Source organism: Anomaloglossus baeobatrachus, chromosome 3 (genome assembly GCF_048569485.1).
Source record: "Anomaloglossus baeobatrachus isolate aAnoBae1 chromosome 3, aAnoBae1.hap1, whole genome shotgun sequence".
Taxonomy (NCBI): Eukaryota; Metazoa; Chordata; class Amphibia; order Anura; family Aromobatidae; genus Anomaloglossus; species Anomaloglossus baeobatrachus.
The window spans coordinates 478,297,146-478,319,805 of NC_134355.1; the positions used below are offsets into that span (position 1 = coordinate 478,297,146).

Sequence of the window (22,660 nt, forward strand, 5' to 3'; positions counted from 1 at the left end):
CATAACCCTCCCAGAGAAGAGTGGTAAGGTGAGTATAAGTTGTTTTCTGTACTTTTAAATCTTATATTTATATATTCTGGGGTCTGAAGAAATTACGCAGAACAATGAGGGACATTAAATTTGTAGACAATAACTTTACTGTTAATAAAATTTCCCTGGAAAAGCCATGCAAGCAGGAAAATTTGAATTTAGAAAAACCTGCTCATCTATAAACACAATATATGCTAACCTCTATAAATCACCTTTACATATAAAATTCACACTTACAGGCAAATTGGAATTTTGTCTTATCAGCTCATTCTATTTTAGAGGAATTTAGTTTCTATATATGCAATTTAGAATATCTTCAGTTTGTTCACCTTGAACAGCACAAGATTTGCAAATGTAATTTGAAGTAGCGTATGTGATCTCCCAGTCTGGATTACACAACAACGTAACAGTGATCCAAGTTAAAGAAACCAAAAAGTCCCTTTAACTCAAAAAGCAATTTGGACAGCAGAGTTTTCTTAAAATAATTTAGTCAGATATTTTGTCTCCCATAATGATGATTAATTATCCTGTGGGAATATGTGCTGGAATAGAACAGTTACGTATTTTCTGTATAACCCAAACTTATCTAAAGTTGTCAAATAATACTTAGCACCATTATTTTAAAAAATTGTAGCTGAAATGTTAATAAATCTATCATTTTAAGGTACTCATCCACATTATTTGAAAACTAAAGCAATATCTTGAAAATGGAGCGTGGAGGCTTCAAACATTTAATCATCATAGTAGTTAAAAAATGTGCGAAATTTAATATTACACAATATAAAATTACCATTTTATATATGCAGTTTGTTAATTTTTTCTATTTTCAATGTATACTTACCAGGAAGCAGTGATCCCCTTAGATATCCAATAGAATTTGATACTTCTTTGTATTGTGGGAGTGAATTAATACTTAGTGTGACTTTTACTTGATCTTAAAAACAAACACAGAAATTACAAAATTAAAAAAATACTTTTATAACTATTTGAATATATAATAAATATATTCAGTGCTCAGCAAGAGTGAGTACACCCTTTTGAAAAGTAAGATTTTCCCCAATATCTCACCAAATACCATGACGATTTTTCATATAATGATAAACTGATTTTTTTAACTCATAACTGTGGGTGTCTTCTAGGCACATCGGGTTTTAGCTTTCAAACATACAGAACACACCAATATTACGGGTTAACCTGGTGTTGAATTATCAATTATAGCCATGATGTGTACTAATTGTACTAATTGCTACTAATTGTTTTAAAACAATTTCCAAAACATTAAATCATGGCTTAAATGTATGGTAAATACTATATATATATACTGTTAAAAATGTATACTGTTTATTTTGAAATTATTTAAATAATTCATTTTTTAAAAAACAGTGTGTGGTCTTCCACAATTTTGATACACAGACATGATAAAGCCCGTCAGCTGGGTGCTTGTATTCTCAGGCTGAGGACACCCATGCTTATTTAGCCCCTCCCAGCCTAAAAGTAGCAGCCTGCAGCTGCTCAAGATTGTTGCATCGATTAGAAGTGACAGCCTTGACTCAATTCACTCAATTTAAGTATACTTGTGATAAGGGCTGCCAAGCCAGCAGCTTGCATGCATAGTTAATAGTATTTGTGATAAGTATTTTCATTGGCTGTTCATAGTTTAAAACAGAGTTCCTATAACTATGGACAGAAACACGAAAGGTTTTATCCTTCTGATGGATCCCTCTTTCTTTAAATTACTTTTCTAATAAAAAGATTTATTTCATGGATGGAAGTGCCAAAAAATCCTTTTTTCTTCAATGGTTCTATTGAAGATATTTATTAAACTCAAAAAAGTTAAGCAATTGCTAATGCAATCAGATTATAAATGTTGTCAAATAAAATAAATCCTGTTTCAGGATTGAAACAATGTAAGTTTCAGTCACTTCTTTTTTTTCTGTTTTCTGGAGCTCTAATAGAGTGCACACAGAAGAAATGTCTCAACAAAACATAGGAACTAATAATGACAAGAAAATTGCAGAACAATGCTTTTATGTTGTTTATAAAACTATTATGGGGTAAACTAAATGCATGTATTACTTAAGTTTGGTAAACCACTTCATTCCGTGAGATGTGGTGACAGCATAGCAAATATTTCAATATTGTGTAAACTATTCTTATTTTTTTGTATTTGTTTTTTACTTTTCTTTTCTTTTTTTGTATACAAAAATCTTTAAGCATGTCTTCATTTTTTATATTATTTGAATTTGGATTAAATGGGTTGTAGCATATCCACCGCTTAGAAACCTATTGCAGAAGGTAGTATATCAATTAGGACCCAGAAAGCTACCTTAAATTATATAGTATAAAAACAGTTTTTTATTGAAATACGTTAAAAATTCAAAATTCCACCTGTGAAATATTAACACACAAACATAATCCCAAGACCATGGAACAGCTCCAAAGTATCCGTCCAGAGGAACAAAATTATTCCATAGAAATCACATTAATAATCATGCCAGGGGTATAATTTTCTAGATGACCCTTACTCTTTCTTTCCTCTACCTGCCAATGGAGGTGCAACATAAAGTCGCAATACACCCTAAAGGTAAAAAGGTGCCCCCATTCCTCGGCGGCTTTCCCTCCTAAGGTATCCCTAATCTCCCTCGTAATCAGATGAGGTCTAGGGGTATATCATTAATGGTCAGGAAAGATAGGGAAAATAAACTTATCTGAAAGATGTTCTGAGTCAGAAGTGATCCTTAGCAATCCTTTTTTCATAACATGAGGATGTCCGGGCTTTCCACGGTCCTTAACCCAATAAAACAAATTCACACAGTCTCAACGCGTTTCTCCCCATATCGTTAATTAGGGTTCATCAGGAGACAAATGACAAATGACTGGCCCAATCGCCTGTGGAACAAATAAATATCAGCCACCCCAAATCCAAACCATCATATAGAGAAATCTCAGGGAGTAGAACATACCTAATAGTTGTTAAGGGGGCTACTCATTCAGCAGCACACACCTCTCCATGTGGATGTATGTAATGGACGTCTTGCCCTGTAGCTACCTCTCCCTAAATACTCCCATACAGGGGTTATCTTAATTAAGTAATTGCTCTCAGGAGCGCCCAGTTGCCAGGGAAACCCCGGATGTATACTGCACATGCACTCACCGTTCATATGAAACCGGAGCCCATACCGGAAGTAAACAATCCCACATGACCCATCCGGGTCATGTGACTCCACCGGCTGCGTCATCGGATCACCACAGATTCTCCATGACACGCACGAAATAGCCGGAAGTGACGTGCAGTCCTGGGCATCCCGTATCCCAGCTTAATGCTGCCCACGTAGGCTCCGCCCACGAGATCACCTGACAGCATAGGCCGTCCCCCTCATCTCCGATATACATCCCCGCCTCCCTAAACCTCACACAGGGTAATGGCAAGAAGCAGTTTCAAACTCTATATTAACCCTCCGCATTTGGACATTATGCAGGGGAAGATGATATGCAAGTATAGCGATTCTTTATTTGAATGCATTAAACTGAAGCCCGCACCAGGAGTACACAGACCCACATGATCCACCTGGGTCACATGATCGCACAGGCCACGACACAGATCTCAAAGAAGATATATATCCCAGCTATAACGCATTTCTCCCCATACACATAATTAAGGTTCATCCGAGGACAATGAAATATAACTGGCCCAATCGCCTAATAACTATTAAGGAGGCTACTCACTCAGCAGCACATATCTCTCCATATGGATATATATAATGAGCCTAGGTCCAAAAAGGGGGTAGAGAAGAGGGAGGGAGGGGGGGGGGGAGGGAGGGGGAGGAATTAAGGACAAAGGGAACCAACCAGACCAGAGACATATAATATAACACTAGTAATGATGGCTATAACCAATATCAATTTCCATAGGGTCGATTCTACTACACACCCTAGATAAATCTACATGGGTTCATAAAATGGGGTGATCATTGGATAGAAGATTAATTGAATTCAAAATATCTTAGGATGGTGAAAAGTAGTTTCACTAATCCAGACATGGCTCATTCCTTCCCGGAATAATATTAGCCTGACGGGTATAGATCAAAAAAATTTTTTGTTTAGATATGGTCCAGGGTGTCTCCGTTTCAGAACAGATGCCTATTATAAAAAACAGCCAAAAGTCAGTTGTTCGTTCAGGCCTTTTGGATGTACACAATCAAAACGATATATCCATTTGCTTTCCTTTTGTAACAGGAGTTTATTCCAATTGCCCTTTCTAGTTGGCTCCGGGACGACTTCAATGATTTTAAAAGTAATGGAGTTCAAATCTCCACCGTGTACCTGCCTAACATGTCGTGAGATTGAGGTGTCTCTCTCATTTCGTACATCCCCCAGATGTTCCCCGATCCGCTTTCTTAGTTCTCTTTTCGTTTTCCCAATATAGTCCAGGGGGCAAGTACACTTTGCCACATAAATAACCCCCTCGGTACTACAATTGGCAAAATCTCGGATCTCATATTCACGGTGCGTACATGCCGACACCACCTGCTTCCCCGGTGAAATCCACTTGCAGAACTTGCAACGTCCGCATCTATAGACTCCATTCACCTTCCTGTCTAGCCATGTCCCTTCTCTTTGAGGCGCCTGGTACAAGCTGTGCACCAACCTGTCTTTCAAGGACCTCCCCTTTCGAAAAGTAATCAAGGGCCGTATCCCAATGAAATCCTTAAGATTCGGGTCCGCTCTCAAGATTCCCCAGTGTTTTTCAAGGATCGTATACACCTCCCGATTATGAATATCGAAAGTGCCAATCACCCTCGTGATACTCTCATGCTCTTCCTTCTGTTTAGCCACTAGTAATTCTTCCCTATCTCTCGATACCGCATGTTTATACGCTTTCTTTAGGGCACTAGCTGGATACCCCCTTTCCGTGAATCTCTGACACAGATCTCCCGCTTGTTTATGAAAGGCTTCACTTGTGGAACAATTTCGCCTCAGTCTTAGATATTGGCCTCTCGGTATCCCTCTTTTTAGAGGTTCAGGATGATGACTCGTCCAGTGTAGGAAACTGTTGGTCGCCGTCTTTTTTCTAAAGACCTGGGTTTCTATCTGTCCCTCAGTTCCCCTCATCAGAAGGACATCCAGAAAGGCCATTTTGTCAACACCTATATCATAGGTAAATGATAGACCAATATTATTCCTATTTAGGTACTTCACGAAGTCTTGGAAGGAACCGACTGTCCCGGTCCAAAGGACCAGGACGTCGTCAATATAGCGGCCCCAGTAGATAATGTGTTTAACCCATTCTGAGTGTGGTTCCTGGAACACCATAGTGTCCTCCCACCAGCCCAGGTACAAATTTGCATACGATGGGGCACATGAACACCCCATCGCAGTGCCCCTGAGCTGGTGGTAATATTTCCCATTAAAGATGAAAAAATTATGGGTCAAAATGTGTTCCATCAGTTTTAAAGTGAACCTACTGTGTTTCTCATAATGGGTACCTCTACTATCCAGGAAGTACTTTACTGCCTTCAGCCCTAAATCATGCGGGATAGAGCTATAAAGAGCCTCTACATCTATTGAGGCAAAAATAGTTTCTTCATTAATCATTACTCCATTGATCTTTGTCAAGAGATCACTCGTATCACGAAGATAGGAGGACAAGGATACCACGAATGGTCTGAGAATGGAGTCCAGGTATACACCAACGTTCTGAGTAAGGGAATTAATCCCTGCTACAATCGGTCTCCCCTTTAAGGGAGAAGTCCCCTTGTGAACTTTAGGTAACGTATAGAACGTTGGTGTAACCGGAAACCTCTCATACATAAAGTCAAACTCATTTTGTGAGATAAGGCGATCTCTAAGTCCCTCGGACAAAATGTCAACCATTGCTTTGCTGAATCCTGTGGTGGGATCTCGTTCTAGGGTCGCATAGCCGCCATGATCACGTAAGATAGAATAACACATTTTTTGGTAAATGTTGTGATTCATGACGACTATGTTCCCTCCTTTGTCCGAAGGTTTAAAGATCAAGTCCTTTCTATTGGCCAGTATTGACAAAGCATCCAGTTCAGTTTTTTTCATATTGGGGGGAAGAACAGGCCTCACATCAGTCAGTGCTTTCAAATCCTCAGTCACCACCTTAAGAAAAATATCCACACTGTCCAAGTCCCCTCTGGGAGGCTGTTTTTCACTCTTTTTTTTAAGAGTGGTAAACGGTCCCTGTCCTGGTTGTCTGAGGCCTTCATTATCCAAATCTATCAAATTTTCAAATGTTTCCCTATCTTCTGGGGTAATACCCAAGAGGTTGTATTTAGACGATTCAGTTGTTTTGAAAAACTTTTTCCACTTTAATTTCCTACCAAATAGAGCAAGGTCCTTGGTCCAGGTAAAAGGATCAAAGCGCTCAGTGGGTACAAAAGACAGACCCCTGCTTAGGATGCTTACGTCCAAGGCAGTCAATGTCTGTCCAGATAGATTGATAATATGATTGTCTATTTCCTGTCTCTCCTGATCGAGTTGGTGAACTGCTCCCGGGGTCTTAAATCGTATGGTAGGGTCCTTCCCTCTAAAAAAGAGGGCGGACCACCCGACATAGAAGGCCCAGAGGATGAGGCAGAGGCCAAAGAGGGTATTGTAGATCCCACTCCCTGCCATCTGTTTCTATTACGTCTCTGTCTTCTTCCACGGGAGAAATTCCTAAAATCACCTGGTGCCCCCTTATATCTTTCTGAATCTGATGATTCTAGATCAGAGGAAGATGGATCAACCCGTGGCCCTGTTTCCTCTGTTAGGAACCTATAGGCAGTTTTTTCTTTGAATTCACCAAGATCTTTAATGAAGTTATTATGTTTCCTACTTTTTAGGGTATTATGAAATTTCTCCACGGAGCTTTCTAAAAACCTCTCTCTCCTCTCAAAGTCAGGGTCAGTTTTGTATTTCAAAACCGCCTCTCTTTTTTCGACTAGCTTAGTTGAGGTCTTTGTCAAGGTCAACTTTTCCTCCGTGAGCAACAGTTGCATAAATCGTATAGATGTCGCTTTTGACTCGCTCTCCCACTTTTCAAGTAGATCTGCACTTCTTGATCTTAGGGCTGGGGCCACGGTAATCCGCAGGCCTTTTTGGACCTAGGCTCATTATATATATCCATATGGAGAGATATGTGCTGCTGAGTGAGTAGCCTCCTTAATAGTTATTAGGCGATTGGGCCAGTTATATTTCATTGTCCTCGGATGAACCTTAATTATGTGTATGGGGAGAAATGCGTTATAGCTGGGATATATATCTTCTTTGAGATCTGTGTCGTGGCCTGTGCGATCATGTGACCCAGGTGGATCATGTGGGTCTGTGTACTCCTGGTGCGGGCTTCAGTTTAATGCATTCAAATAAAGAATCGCTATACTTGCATATCATCTTCCCCTGCATAATGTCCAAATGCGGAGGGTTAATATAGAGTTTGAAACTGCTTCTTGCCATTACCCTGTGTGAGGTTTAGGGAGGCGGGGATGTATATCGGAGATGAGGGGGACGGCCTATGCTGTCAGGTGATCTCGTGGGCGGAGCCTACGTGGGCAGCATTAAGCTGGGATACGGGATGCCCAGGACTGCACGTCACTTCCGGCTATTTCGTGCGTGTCATGGAGAATCTGTGGTGATCCGATGACGCAGCCGGTGGACTCACATGACCCGGATGGGTCATGTGGGATTGTTTACTTCCGGTATGGGCTCCGGTTTCATATGAACGGTGAGTGCATGTGCAGTATACATCCGGGGTTTCCCTGGCAACTGGGCGCTCCTGAGAGCAATTACTTAATTAAGATAACCCCTGTATGGGAGTATTTAGGGAGAGGTAGCTACAGGGCAAGACGTCCATTACATACATCCACATGGAGAGGTGTGTGCTGCTGAATGAGTAGCCCCCTTAACAACTATTAGGTATGTTCTACTCCCTGAGATTTCTCTATATGATGGTTTGGATTTGGGGTGGCTGATATTTATTTGTTCCACAGGCGATTGGGCCAGTCATTTGTCATTTGTCTCCTGATGAACCCTAATTAACGATATGGGGAGAAACGCGTTGAGACTGTGTGAATTTGTTTTATTGGGTTAAGGACCGTGGAAAGCCCGGACATAAAGTGGAAAAAGTTTTTCAAAACAACTGAATCGTCTAAATACAACCTCTTGGGTATTACCCCAGAAGATAGGGAAACATTTGAAAATTTGATAGATTTGGATAATGAAGGCCTCAGACAACCAGGACAGGGACCGTTTACCACTCTTAAAAAAAAGAGTGAAAAACAGCCTCCCAGAGGGGACTTGGACAGTGTGGATATTTTTCTTAAGGTGGTGACTGAGGATTTGAAAGCACTGACTGATGTGAGGCCTGTTCTTCCCCCCAATATGAAAAAAACTGAACTGGATGCTTTGTCAATACTGGCCAATAGAAAGGACTTGATCTTTAAACCTTCGGACAAAGGAGGGAACATAGTCGTCATGAATCACAACATTTACCAAAAAATGTGTTATTCTATCTTACGTGATCATGGCGGCTATGCGACCCTAGAACGAGATCCCACCACAGGATTCAGCAAAGCAATGGTTGACATTTTGTCCGAGGGACTTAGAGATCGCCTTATCTCACAAAATGAGTTTGACTTTATGTATGAGAGGTTTCCGGTTACACCAACGTTCTATACGTTACCTAAAGTTCACAAGGGGACTTCTCCCTTAAAGGGGAGACCGATTGTAGCAGGGATTAATTCCCTTACTCAGAACGTTGGTGTATACCTGGACTCCATTCTCAGACCATTCGTGGTATCCTTGTCCTCCTATCTTCGTGATACGAGTGATCTCTTGACAAAGATCAATGGAGTAATGATTAATGAAGAAACTATTTTTGCCTCAATAGATGTAGAGGCTCTTTATAGCTCTATCCCGCATGATTTAGGGCTGAAGGCAGTAAAGTACTTCCTGGATAGTAGAGGTACCCATTATGAGAAACACAGTAGGTTCACTTTAAAACTGATGGAACACATTTTGACCCATAATTTTTTCATCTTTAATGGGAAATATTACCACCAGCTCAGGGGCACTGCGATGGGGTGTTCATGTGCCCCATCGTATGCAAATTTGTACCTGGGCTGGTGGGAGGACACTATGGTGTTCCAGGAACCACACTCAGAATGGGTTAAACACATTATCTACTGGGGCCGCTATATTGACGACGTCCTGGTCCTTTGGACCGGGACAGTCGGTTCCTTCCAAGACTTCGTGAAGTACCTAAATAGGAATAATATTGGTCTATCATTTACCTATGATATAGGTGTTGACAAAATGGCCTTTCTGGATGTCCTTCTGATGAGGGGAACTGAGGGACAGATAGAAACCCAGGTCTTTAGAAAAAAGACGGCGACCAACAGTTTCCTACACTGGACGAGTCATCATCCTGAACCTCTAAAAAGAGGGATACCGAGAGGCCAATATCTAAGACTGAGGCGAAATTGTTCCACAAGTGAAGCCTTTCATAAACAAGCGGGAGATCTGTGTCAGAGATTCACGGAAAGGGGGTATCCAGCTAGTGCCCTAAAGAAAGCGTATAAACATGCGGTATCGAGAGATAGGGAAGAATTACTAGTGGCTAAACAGAAGGAAGAGCATGAGAGTATCACGAGGGTGATTGGCACTTTCGATATTCATAATCGGGAGGTGTATACGATCCTTGAAAAACACTGGGGAATCTTGAGAGCGGACCCGAATCTTAAGGATTTCATTGGGATACGGCCCTTGATTACTTTTCGAAAGGGGAGGTCCTTGAAAGACAGGTTGGTGCACAGCTTGTACCAGGCGCCTCAAAGAGAAGGGACATGGCTAGACAGGAAGGTGAATGGAGTCTATAGATGCGGACGTTGCAAGTTCTGCAAGTGGATTTCACCGGGGAAGCAGGTGGTGTCGGCATGTACGCACCGTGAATATGAGATCCGAGATTTTGCCAATTGTAGTACCGAGGGGGTTATTTATGTGGCAAAGTGTACTTGCCCCCTGGACTATATTGGGAAAACGAAAAGAGAACTAAGAAAGCGGATCGGGGAACATCTGGGGGATGTACGAAATGAGAGAGACACCTCAATCTCACGACATGTTAGGCAGGTACACGGTGGAGATTTGAACTCCATTACTTTTAAAATCATTGAAGTCGTCCCGGAGCCAACTAGAAAGGGCAATTGGAATAAACTCCTGTTACAAAAGGAAAGCAAATGGATATATCGTTTTGATTGTGTACATCCAAAAGGCCTGAACGAACAACTGACTTTTGGCTGTTTTTTATAATAGGCATCTGTTCTGAAACGGAGACACCCTGGACCATATCTAAACAAAAAATTTTTTTGATCTATACCCGTCAGGCTAATATTATTCCGGGAAGGAATGAGCCATGTCTGGATTAGTGAAACTACTTTTCACCATCCTAAGATATTTTGAATTCAATTAATCTTCTATCCAATGATCACCCCATTTTATGAACCCATGTAGATTTATCTAGGGTGTGTAGTAGAATCGACCCTATGGAAATTGATATTGGTTATAGCCATCATTACTAGTGTTATATTATATGTCTCTGGTCTGGTTGGTTCCCTTTGTCCTTAATTCCTCCCCCTCCCTCCCCCCCCCCCCCTCCCTCCCTCTTCTCTACCCCCTTTTTGGACCTAGGCTCATTATATATATCCATATGGAGAGATATGTGCTGCTGAGTGAGTAGCCTCCTTAATAGTTATTAGGCGATTGGGCCAGTTATATTTCATTGTCCTCGGATGAACCTTAATTATGTGTATGGGGAGAAATGCGTTATAGCTGGGATATATATCTTCTTTGAGATCTGTGTCGTGGCCTGTGCGATCATGTGACCCAGGTGGATCATGTGGGTCTGTGTACTCCTGGTGCGGGCTTCAGTTTAATGCATTCAAATAAAGAATCGCTATACTTGCATATCATCTTCCCCTGCATAATGTCCAAATGCGGAGGGTTAATATAGAGTTTGAAACTGCTTCTTGCCATTACCCTGTGTGAGGTTTAGGGAGGCGGGGATGTATATCGGAGATGAGGGGGACGGCCTATGCTGTCAGGTGATCTCGTGGGCGGAGCCTACGTGGGCAGCATTAAGCTGGGATACGGGATGCCCAGGACTGCACGTCACTTCCGGCTATTTCGTGCGTGTCATGGAGAATCTGTGGTGATCCGATGACGCAGCCGGTGGAGTCACATGGCCCGGATGGGTCATGTGGGATTGTTTACTTCCGGTATGGGCTCCGGTTTCATATGAACGGTGAGTGCATGTGCAGTATACATCCGGGGTTTCCCTGGCAACTGGGCGCTCCTGAGAGCAATTACTTAATTAAGATAACCCCTGTATGGGAGTATTTAGGGAGAGGTAGCTACAGGGCAAGACGTCCATTACATACATCCACATGGAGAGGTGTGTGCTGCTGAATGAGTAGCCCCCTTAACAACTATTAGGTATGTTCTACTCCCTGAGATTTCTCTATATGATGGTTTGGATTTGGGGTGGCTGATATTTATTTGTTCCACAGGCGATTGGGCCAGTCATTTGTCATTTGTCTCCTGATGAACCCTAATTAACGATATGGGGAGAAACGCGTTGAGACTGTGTGAATTTGTTTTATTGGGTTAAGGACCGTGGAAAGCCCGGACATCCTCATGTTATGAAAAAAGGATTGCTAAGGATCACTTCTGACTCAGAACATCTTTCAGATAAGTTTATTTTCCCTATCTTTCCTGACCATTAATGATATACCCCTAGACCTCATCTGATTACGAGGGAGATTAGGGATACCTTAGGAGGGAAAGCCGCCGAGGAATGGGGGCACCTTTTTACCTTTAGGGTGTATTGCGACTTTATGTTGCACCTCCATTGGCAGGTAGAGGAAAGAAAGAGTAAGGGTCATCTAGAAAATTATACCCCTGGCATGATTATTAATGTGATTTCTATGGAATAATTTTGTTCCTCTGGACGGATACTTTGGAGCTGTTCCATGGTCTTGGGATTATGTTTGTGTGTTAATATTTCACAGGTGGGTTGTAGCATATCCATAATATGCGCAAAGTTTTATTAACCCCTTACAGATGAAAGATGTACATAGCACGTCATGAGCAAGTGTCAGTTCCTGCATCATGACGTGCTATGCATGTCATGGATTTAAAGTGTCACTATGTGAAAACACACAGTGATAGCTCTGTGTCGACAGTAGTCACTGAAAGGTGATCAGCATGGCGAGCGATCCGAGGACCATTTCAGAAATCCCCAGTCTCTGATTGCTGTGATTGGTCAATCACGGGAGGAGCTTGGCTTAGCTGACAGCTGAGCTCTTGCAGTAGAAGCAAGAGCAATTGTGCACACTGCCACTGGCTGAATAACCCTTTAGATACCACAATTGACATTGATTGTGGCATTTTGAAGGTTGTGAGAGAGGGAGGCAGCTCCCTCACTCAACCTCATCAGCACCCCCATGGCTAAATCAATAGAAGCTGATTGTTGTCTTGGCACCCAAAAGTAAAACAAAGACATATTGGTGTGCTAGGCATGGTGGCCTGTTAGATCCAGCCACACTCATGGTCTATCAGACATTCTGTCAATGTAATCTGACAGGTCTCATGTATTGCAATACATGCTTATTGCAATGCATGAGACCAGTTATAATAATCAGTGAAAATAATAAAAGTTTAAGTCTCATAGAAGAACTAAGTTAAAAAGTTGAAAATGTTGAAACAAGTTGCACAACTTATTAAAAAAAACTACAAAATATATTTCACCCATAAATATGAGTATTTATGTAAAAACAAAAATAAACTAATAAAGTACTGCAGCATCTAGAAAGACATAATCTACAAAAATTTCCAACTATTTAACCTGTATAGTGAACACCATAAAAAAGTATTAAAACCATGCTTTTCATTAACCTTGAAAATAAAAAAGGATTAAAACTTAATTTATTATTTATTTATTTTTATTGTGTAAAAGTGACAAAACATAAACAAATTATATAAATGTGGTATCGCTGCAATCTTTTTGACCAGAAGACTAAAGCAGTCAAAACGTTTACCATTTTGTGAAAGGCATAAAAAAAATGTTTGAATTGCAGGTTATTGTTTATTTTGCTTTCCCAAAAATCTGAATAGAAAGCAATCAAAAAAAGTTAACTGTCAAAAATGGTACCAATAAAAACGACAACTCAGGCTGCAAAAAACAAACACTCACATGACTTTTTTGACATGAACATATAAGAATTATAGCTTTCAAAATAAAGTGATGCAACTGTAAAAATAAAGACATAAAAAACTCACGGAAACTCGGTAAGTATGTACTGCTTTAACCTTTTTACTTCACTTTTTACAGTGGCCAATCACAGCCATACCAATACTTGACATGGCTGTGATGGGCAGGGAGAGGTTGGTTTTTGCCATCCAAACATTTACTGATCCTTAGCAAGATCACCAACTTTTGGCCAATACTGATTACTGGTTGTTCACCCCTCTTCACTCAGGCTACAAGGAGTACTTTCCATCTCTACTTACTGTGGCACAGACAGCTACTAAAATTGTGCAATACCAGAAGGCCATAGTTGAAGAATTGAACAAAAATTGTCATCTGACAATGCTGGCAGTAGAGGTGATAGTTCCTTGAGCAACGAAGGAGGAGAGATGAGGGAGACACACACCAGGTACATAAGAGGAAGGGGAAAACTTTCAAAGATGTGGGACAGTTTCATTATACCCTCCCAGTGCTCAGGCCCTGATTTTTGGGGTACTCTGACAAGAAGGGAAATGCTTTGAAAGATGGTAAAGGAGCACCTGGCTGACTGTACTACCATCCTCCATGGTTCCTCTGTGCCGTACAACAGTTGAGTATTCAAGCTGTACATGTGACATGAACTTTCTCTCTAGGCCTTGGAGGTGCTGGCCTCATGTGAGATGCCTCTAGCAATTTGTCAAGGGGGCTTTGTAATGCCGCCGAGAGAATTATAACTGATAGGCACATCGGACTGTCAACTGATAATACTGACAAGCTGGTTGTTATCAAACTGAACAAGGTCTTGATCGATCCAGACTTCTCAACTCCAGTGTATCATGGCAGTTAAACATAGTCAACTAAATTCTTTCTTTTATTGTGTTACATTCCCATGCGGCACTCTCAACCCAAACAAGGGTAGGGTATACAGTTATTATTTTCTTTCTTTTTTCATATCCATTTCCTCCTCCACCACCATATTCAGAAAGTCACAAGGCATCCCTCATTCCTAATTTTTCCTACCTCTAATATTCTCTTACACACACATATACAGCATCAAGGAAAAGGGTAACAATGTTTTAACGTTTGACTTTCTGGCTCAATACACTTCAGCTTTAAGTATGAGACTACCTTCATTTTAAAGACAATCATATTGGCTATCTCATACTTAAACGTGACATGCAAATATTTAGCATATGATTAGCTATGATTTGTTACGCGGGTTCATGTCACTTCATTGTTACTGTTTTGCTCCTAGTGTTTGAAAAATCTTTTTCTTCATGTGTATTATAAATAACAACCTGTTTACAGATTCCATAATAACTCAGTGTGTTATTAGGTTGATTCCCAAGCAAAAGTCATTAATTCAAATTGAGGAGCAGCCATGAAGTAAATTTCCCAATAACAGAGGAAAAGCATCATCCATCTCAATGATTGTGGTCTCTCAGCCAAGAAAATTGCCAAACTACATCATGTGACTGCTATGAGGGTTGGAAAAATATGAAATGAAGTCCTTCTATCCATTGTTCCCCTTTTGCTCCTTACTGCATTCGCATTTGGCCCCCTTGAATTTTTCAACCTTCTCCCACATTTCAGGCTTCAAAAAAAGATAAAAAAATTAAATTTTATGGTGAACAATCAACAACAAGTGGGACACAATTGTGAAGTTGAACGAAATGCATTGCTTATTTTAAACTTTTGTAAAAAAATAAAAAAACTGAAAAATCGGGCGTGCAATATTATTCGGCCCCTTTACTTTCAGTGCAGCAAACTCACTCAAGAAGTTCATTGAGGATCTTTGAATGATCCAATGTTGTCCTAAATGACTGATGATGATAAATATAAGTCACCTGTGTGTAATCAATACAAATTTTGGCAGGAGCGCACCAACAATCTGGAATGAGGAAAAAAAAATGATAGAAAAAAGGGGGGGGGTGCTACCTGGTGCGGTACAGTGAATGGACACAACAGGAGAAGAAAAAGCAACCGCACATGTATCAGATGCACACCAGAATATAGGATAAAAAATTGCCTTTATTGTATACCAATATTAAAAACATTTAAAAAATACAAATTAACAAGCCACCAGAGGTGGAGGCAAGAGTGCCCTGGGCAAAGCAGATCACAATAACAATAATAATCACATGCATAAATACAACAATCAAAAGAAGGATTTTTACTGTGAAAAAGTGTGCCAATATATAATACTGAATGCCCAACAGTATTGGATCTGGACAACCAGGGGTAATGGAAGTAACAATTATATGCAGTGTTTTGAGGGAACAAGAATGAATATAATGATTCAAACAACGGGATCACAGAGACATGAATTACGCAAATGATGAAAGGATACAATAATCCAAAATATACATCATAAGTGCATCAAAGAGGGTAAGCCTGAATGGAAAATTACCATGCCGAGTAACCTGATTATACTCCCTAAACCTGTATAGAAAAGTACAGTGCATGTAACCTATGTATGTACCAAGAGATAGTACTAACAAGAGACTGCACAAAAGTCTGGTTAGAAAATATAATACCCCAAATGGTTAATAAAGGTTATGCAGAAAGGCACAGAATGGCACAAGGGGATGCCCAGGGCAGGCAGGCCGACGCGTGTCGCCGCCTAAGCGGCTTCCTCAGGGCACTTGCACTTGCCCTGAGGAAGCCGCTTAGGCGGCGACACGCGTCGGCCTGCCTGCCCTGGGCATCCCCTTGTGCCATTCTGTGCCTTTCTGCATAACCTTTATTAACCATTTGGGGTATTGTATTTTCTAACCAGACTTTTGTGCAGTCTCTTGTTAGTACTATCTCTTGGTACATACATAGGTTACATGCACTGTACTTTTCTATACAGGTTTAGGGAGTATAATCAGGTTACTCGGCATGGTAATTTTCCATTCAGGCTTACCCTCTTTGATGCACTTATGATGTATATTTTGGATTATTGTATCCTTTCATCATTTGCATAATTCATGTCTCTGTGATCCCGTTGTTTGAATCATTATATTCATTCTTGTTCCCTCAAAACACTGCATATAATTGTTACTTCCATTACCCCTGGTTGTCCAGATCCAATACTGTTGGGCATTCAGTATTATATATTGGCACACTTTTTCACAGTAAAAATCCTTCTTTTGATTGTTGTATTTATGCATGTGATTATTATTGTTATTGTGATCTGCTTTGCCCAGGGCACTCTTGCCTCCACCTCTGGTGGCTTGTTAATTTGTATTTTTTAAATGTTTTTAATATTGGTATACAATAAAGGCAATTTTTTATCCTATATTCTGGTGTGCATCTGATACACGTGCGGTTGCTTTTTCTTCTCCTGTTGTGACCTGTGTGTAATCAAGTCTCCGTATAAATGTACCTGCTCTGTGATAGTCTCAGTGTTCTGTTTAAAGCACAGAGAGCATCATGAAGACCAAGGAACAAAACAGGCAGGTCTGTGATACTGTTGTAGAGAAGTTTAAAGCCATCTTTGGTTACAAAAAGATTTCCATAACTTTAAACATCCCAAGAAGCATTGTGCAAGCGATCATATTGAAATTGAAGGAGTATCATACCACTGCAAATCTACGAAGACCCGGCCGTCCCTTAAAAATTTCATCTCAAACAAGGAGAAGACTGATCAGAGATGCAGACAAGAGGCCCATAATCCCTCTGGATGAACTGCAGAGATCTACAGCTGAGGTGGGAGAATCTGTCCATAGGACAACAATCAGTCGTACACTGCACAAATCTAGCCTTTATGGAAGAGTGGCAAGAAGAAAGACATTTCTCAAAGATATCCATAAAAAGTGTCGCTTAAAGTCACCTGGGAGACAAACCAAACATGTGGAAGAAGGTGCTTTGGTCAGATGAAATCAAAATCGAACTTTTTGGGCACAATGCCAAACGATATGTTTGGCGTAAAAGCAACACAGCTCATCATACTGAACACACCATCCCCACTGTCAAACATGGTGGTGGCAGCATCATGGTTTAGGCCTGCTTTTCTTCAGCAGGGACAGGGAAGAGGGTTAAAATTGATGGGAAAATGGATGCAGCCAAATACAGGACCATTCTTGAAGAAAACCTGTTGGTGTCTGCAAAAGACCTGAAACTCGGACAGAGATTTGACTTTCAACAAGACAATGATCCCAAACATAAAGCAAAATCTACAATGGAATGGTTCACAAATAAACGTATCCAGGTGTTAGAATGGCCAAATGTAAGGCGGGCTTTGCACACTACAACATCGCAGGTGCGATGTCGGTGGGGTCAAATTGAAAGTGACGCAAATCCGGCATCGCATGCGACATCGTAGTGTGTAAAGCCTAGATGATACGATAAACGAGCGCAAAATCGTCGTAATCGTATCATCAGTGCAGCGTCGGCGTAATCCATAATTACGCTGACGCGACGGTCCGATGTTGTTCATCGCTCCTGCGGCAGCACACATCGCTGTGTGTGAAGTCGCAGGAGCGAGGAACATCTCCTACCGGCGTCACCGCGGCTTTTGTAGGATATGCGGAAGGAAGGAGGTGGGCAGGATGTTTACATCCTGCTCATCTCCGCCCCTCCGCCGCTATTGGCCGCCTGCCGTGTGACGTCGCTATGACGCCGCACGACCCGCCCGCTTAGGAAGGAGGCGGGTCGCTGGCCAGAGCGACGGTCGCAGGGCAGCTACGCCAGCTATCACACGATATCGTACCTGCGACGGGGGCGGGGACTATCGCGTGCGACATCGCAGCATCGGCTTGCGATGTCGCAACGTGCAAAGCCGCCCTAAGTACAGACCTGAATCTAATCGAGAATCTGTGGAAAGAGCGAAAAACTGCTGTCCACAAACGCTCTCCATCCAACCTCAACGAGCTCGAGCTGTTTGTAAAGGAGGAATGGGCAAGAATTTCAGTCTCTTGATGTCCAAAACTGATAGAGACATACCCCAAGCAACTTGCAGCTGTATTCGCAACAAAAGGTGGCGCTACAAAGTATTAACTTAAGGGGGCCGAGTAATATTGCACGCCCCACTAATTGTGTCCCACTTGTGGTTGATTCATCATAAAATTTAAATTTTTTATCTTTATGTTTGAAGCCTGAAATGAGGGAAAAGGATGAAAAATTCAAGGGGGTTGAATACTTTCGCAAGGCACTGTATATATCTTTTTATATATACATATATATATATATATATATATGTAAATATATATATATATATATATATATGACAAAAAGGTTCTCAGAGACCTTCCTATATGTCTCTTCCAGGGTTTATCAGAGTGCTTCAATATAATTTTTGGCAGCCATTGCACATGCAATTTACCAGTCTTGGCAGTGTAATTGGTTTCAAAATTCTCTCTCTTCACATGAGTCTCTGAGACTCACCATCCAGTCGCTTCATGAGGGCGTAAGTGGGTCTCTTTTGGATCCTCCCTTCCTCGCAATAGTCTCTCACTGAGTGCAAAGGCTTTCTATGTTTAGCAGTCAGAATGTTTTTAAAATTGTACCAAAATTGAGTCAGAGTCCATCTTTTACATCTATTGCTGGATGTATTGCAATGCCTCCTTGTAATATTAGCTAGGCCTCACACTAAATGCATAGGCTTTGCCAGTTTCCAAGTCACATTTGTTGTATTATTGTACCAGAATTGAATCAGTCTCTCTTCTATGTCTCTTGCTGGCTGTATTGCAGTTCTTTCCTCTAATTTTTGGCAGTCCTTGCATTTAATGCATAGGCTTTATGAGTGTACCAGTTCTAATAATGGGAAAATTTTAACCCTTTCACCACCCGATTATTTTGCATTCTTACTTCCCATCTTCTAAGAGCCATAACTTTTTTATTTTTACGTCAATATAGCCAAATGAGAGAATTTTTTTTGTGGGGCAAGTTGTAGCTTTGAATGACACTATTCACTCTGCCACATATTGTACTGAAAAATGGAAAAACAATTCCAAGTATGGTGAAATTGCAAAAAAAGTGCAAATACCCATTTGTTTTTTTTATTTACCATGTTCACGATATCGTAAAACTGACCTGGCAAAATAATTCCCCACGTCAGTAAGAGTTCATAGATACCAAAAACTTATAGTTTTCCTTTTATCTAAAAATTCTGAAATTTGTAAAACAAAATATTGCACTTTTGTTGACATTTTCTGAGACCCATAGCATTCTCATTTTTTAGGATCTTGGGCTGTGTTATGGCTTATTTTTTGTGTCTTGAGCTCATGTTTCTAAATATACAATTTTTGGGTAGATGCAATGTTTAAATCATGTATTATTACATTTTATTGCAATGTTGCGTTGACTAAAAAAGGGATTTCTGGTGTTTTCATTTTTTTTATCACTACATCCTTTACAGATCAGAATCATTTACTTTATATTTTGATAGGTTGGATACTTCTTAAAGCTGCAATACCATATACTGGTATGTGTATTGTTTTATAGTTTCATTTTCAATGGGGCAAAAGGAATGATTTAAACCTTTGTGTTTTTTTATATTTTTTAATTGTATATTTTTTACCTTTTATTTATTTTTACCAGCTCTCGTAGGGGACATGAAGACTACACTGTCCGATTACTTCTGCTTTTTAGAATATTGCTTCAGCATCCCTCTGAAAAGCAGATATGCTGATGATCTGTAAATGCTGGCGCTCAGCTGGCATTCTCAGGAACTTAGTCATGACAGTGACAGGGGTCCTTAGCTTAACCCTCAACTATCATGATAACTCATCGACATAACATGACCACATCACAAGGCTGCCACTGAAAGTGGGGAATGGCATGAACCCAGCCGGAGCACATTAAATCCTGCTGTCAGAGAATACCAGCAGGATTTAACTAGGCATGGGTGGATCAGCATACCAGCTGATCCTGCATTAAAGTGACAGACATGGCTTGGACATACAGGTACTTCAATGCTTGTGAAGGGGTTAACAAAATGTGTATGATACCCTACTTTATGTTTAATACAGGGAATATCGTATTGCCTCTTACTTCTAATTTTTGTCAGTTCCTGCATAGGCTTTGTGAAATTCTCCTTCATAACTTAAACAGGATGTGTCTGACCATGTCCTAGACACTACATGTCTAAAAGAGGCAGTAAAATGTTAAAATTCTATTTATCACTAAATGTTTTTTTCACCATTGTAAGGAATGAGAAAGTACAAAAATAGAGCAAAACTGCTACGTGGGAACATAGCGTAAGGGGTGGATTAGGCTTGTTTTTTTCTCATGTTTTTGTATATACAAGTCATTATACAAGAAAATTGTTTACTAACTTTTTTTTCTGTAAAATACCTGTTTTCCCTGATTTTGTATTTTTTTTGTCAGTGATGTAATACTCTGACTACCAGGTTGCTGCTGGGAATAATCTTGTCAGAGATGTGTCCTGACATCTTCCCCATTCTGTGCTCATTCCATTTGAGCACTTTTTCAATTCATTTCAGTGATTTCTATGCCTTCCAGACCTCCTTGAATGGCCTTCCAAAAAAATGCTCAAGTTTCCCTTTGACTTTCATTGTGCATGTTACTCGAGACAAGCATCCGAGCATTCCGATTTGCTTAAGTTGAGTAATGAGTACCAAAGCATTTTAGTGCTCCTCATCATTAATAATTACTTTTTAAAATAAATTATATTCATTAACAGAAATACTTTCCATTTCTTTAGAAAAAATATGGTGCTAATAAAGTCTGCTTAAGTGTTTTTTGTTTTCTTTATTTTGACATTTTAAGCCAGTCCTTGTCTCCTCTACCAAACTTATGAAAAGTAGTTGGAGTTTATTTTTGATTGACATGATGTAACTTATCCAAGAAATTCATTATCTTACAAAATAAAAGTGGTGTAAATTGCAAAAGAAATGTGTCTCTGTCTTTGACTGGAAAATATTTCTTGCGGTGGTGCACACCAATTGAAAAAGGCATGTAATTCATTAAAAGGTAAACCACTTACGGTAATACATGTTGGACATTATACTTCACTTTATGAAGAATTTGTGTATAAAGCTCTAGTTTTGATTAATCGTGGAAATAGTCTTAAGACATAATTTACCCAAGCATCCTAAATAACTGTTAATTAATGAAAGTATAACAAGTTAGGCCATCAGATGGGATCTTCTCCTTATCAAGTGCCAAGACACAGTCTCGAGAAAGAAACTAGATTAAAAAGATGCAAATCAACAGAGGCTTTCTGAAGGCTCATAAATGGGGCCATGAATAAGAGGACCACACACTACAAGCTTTATATGCCAAAAAAGGACATATCAATAGGTGTCATTTCAATCAATTGATTCTTGGTTAAATAAATAAAAATAATATATTTCACACAGGTTTCCTCCAGCTGCCTTGTTTAGAGTTTCCTGGTACCCAACTGATATTTGCTCCACGGTAAGTCATCACTGATGACAGATTAAGCAAAAATAATTCCCCAGCTAGTTTACAGTCAATAATGCCAGACGTACTAAAATTGGGCTAGAACAAACCTTTCTGCTAACATTATTACACAACGTATGGGCTAGTGTTCTCATCAAAAACCAAACACCCATTTTTTTATACCTAATTTTAAATTCTTCTTTCTGATTCTGATCTGTTGATATCACTGTTTTGTTGCTTTGTCTTTTTCACAAAAATAAACCTCTCATTCATCTAGAGAATGAGTGCCCTAAGGCACAGACCTGGAAACATTACAGATGTTTTCCTAGTAGAAAGCTGAGATCAAATTAAAGAGTACATAAAGATAGATCTCTGTTGAGAGAAAGAAATAAATGTATGCTGGAGGCATTAGCAGGGAGAGCCCAGGGCTTTAATTCTAGTAATTCCAGCTGAAATGATTCAATCATTGCCTTGGTTGTCCAGCAATGTATGATAAACCCGTTCCTGGTTCTCTGTCTGCAAATGTTGATTACTATACTATAAATGCACATAAGTTTATACTAGGGCATTACTATTGTGCCACATGAAAAAAAAATAAACATATAACTCAAGTGCATTTTGAGGCAACTGTTGGCCTACTAAAATTTTAACTTTTTTTTTTATGTAAAACTTGCCAAACTAAATTTAGAGTGACAGCTATAATTTGGCAATAATGCTGAGCAGCAACCATGTTAACAACAGTAGCAATTTTCAATTAGCTTCATCAAAAGTGATAGTAAAATAACTTTGTTAGCTAAAATATGTTAGTGGAATTAACTATTAGCAAAGATGAGAAGAATTTAAAGGTGTCAGAGAAAGTTTTCTACTATGTTTGTAAGTATACACAATTACTTTTTGTTCAGATATGTTGTACAAAATATTTTGCTTTAATAAATTACATGTACATCAATTTATCTGGACAATAAATTTATTTATCAGGTTTTTATTTTCATT

The 22,660-nt window shown here is 39.9% G+C and overlaps 1 protein-coding gene across 1 annotated transcript in view; it reads right to left on the reverse strand.

Moving 5' to 3' along the window:
- NAALADL2 (N-acetylated alpha-linked acidic dipeptidase like 2) overlaps positions 1-22,660 on the reverse strand; it is a 937,508-nt gene that overhangs the window by 435,380 nt on the left and 479,468 nt on the right. The window contains exon 7 of the mRNA XM_075341533.1: positions 872-964. Within this exon, the coding sequence (XP_075197648.1) occupies positions 872-964 (93 nt within the window). The remainder of the gene's footprint in view (positions 1-871; positions 965-22,660) is intronic.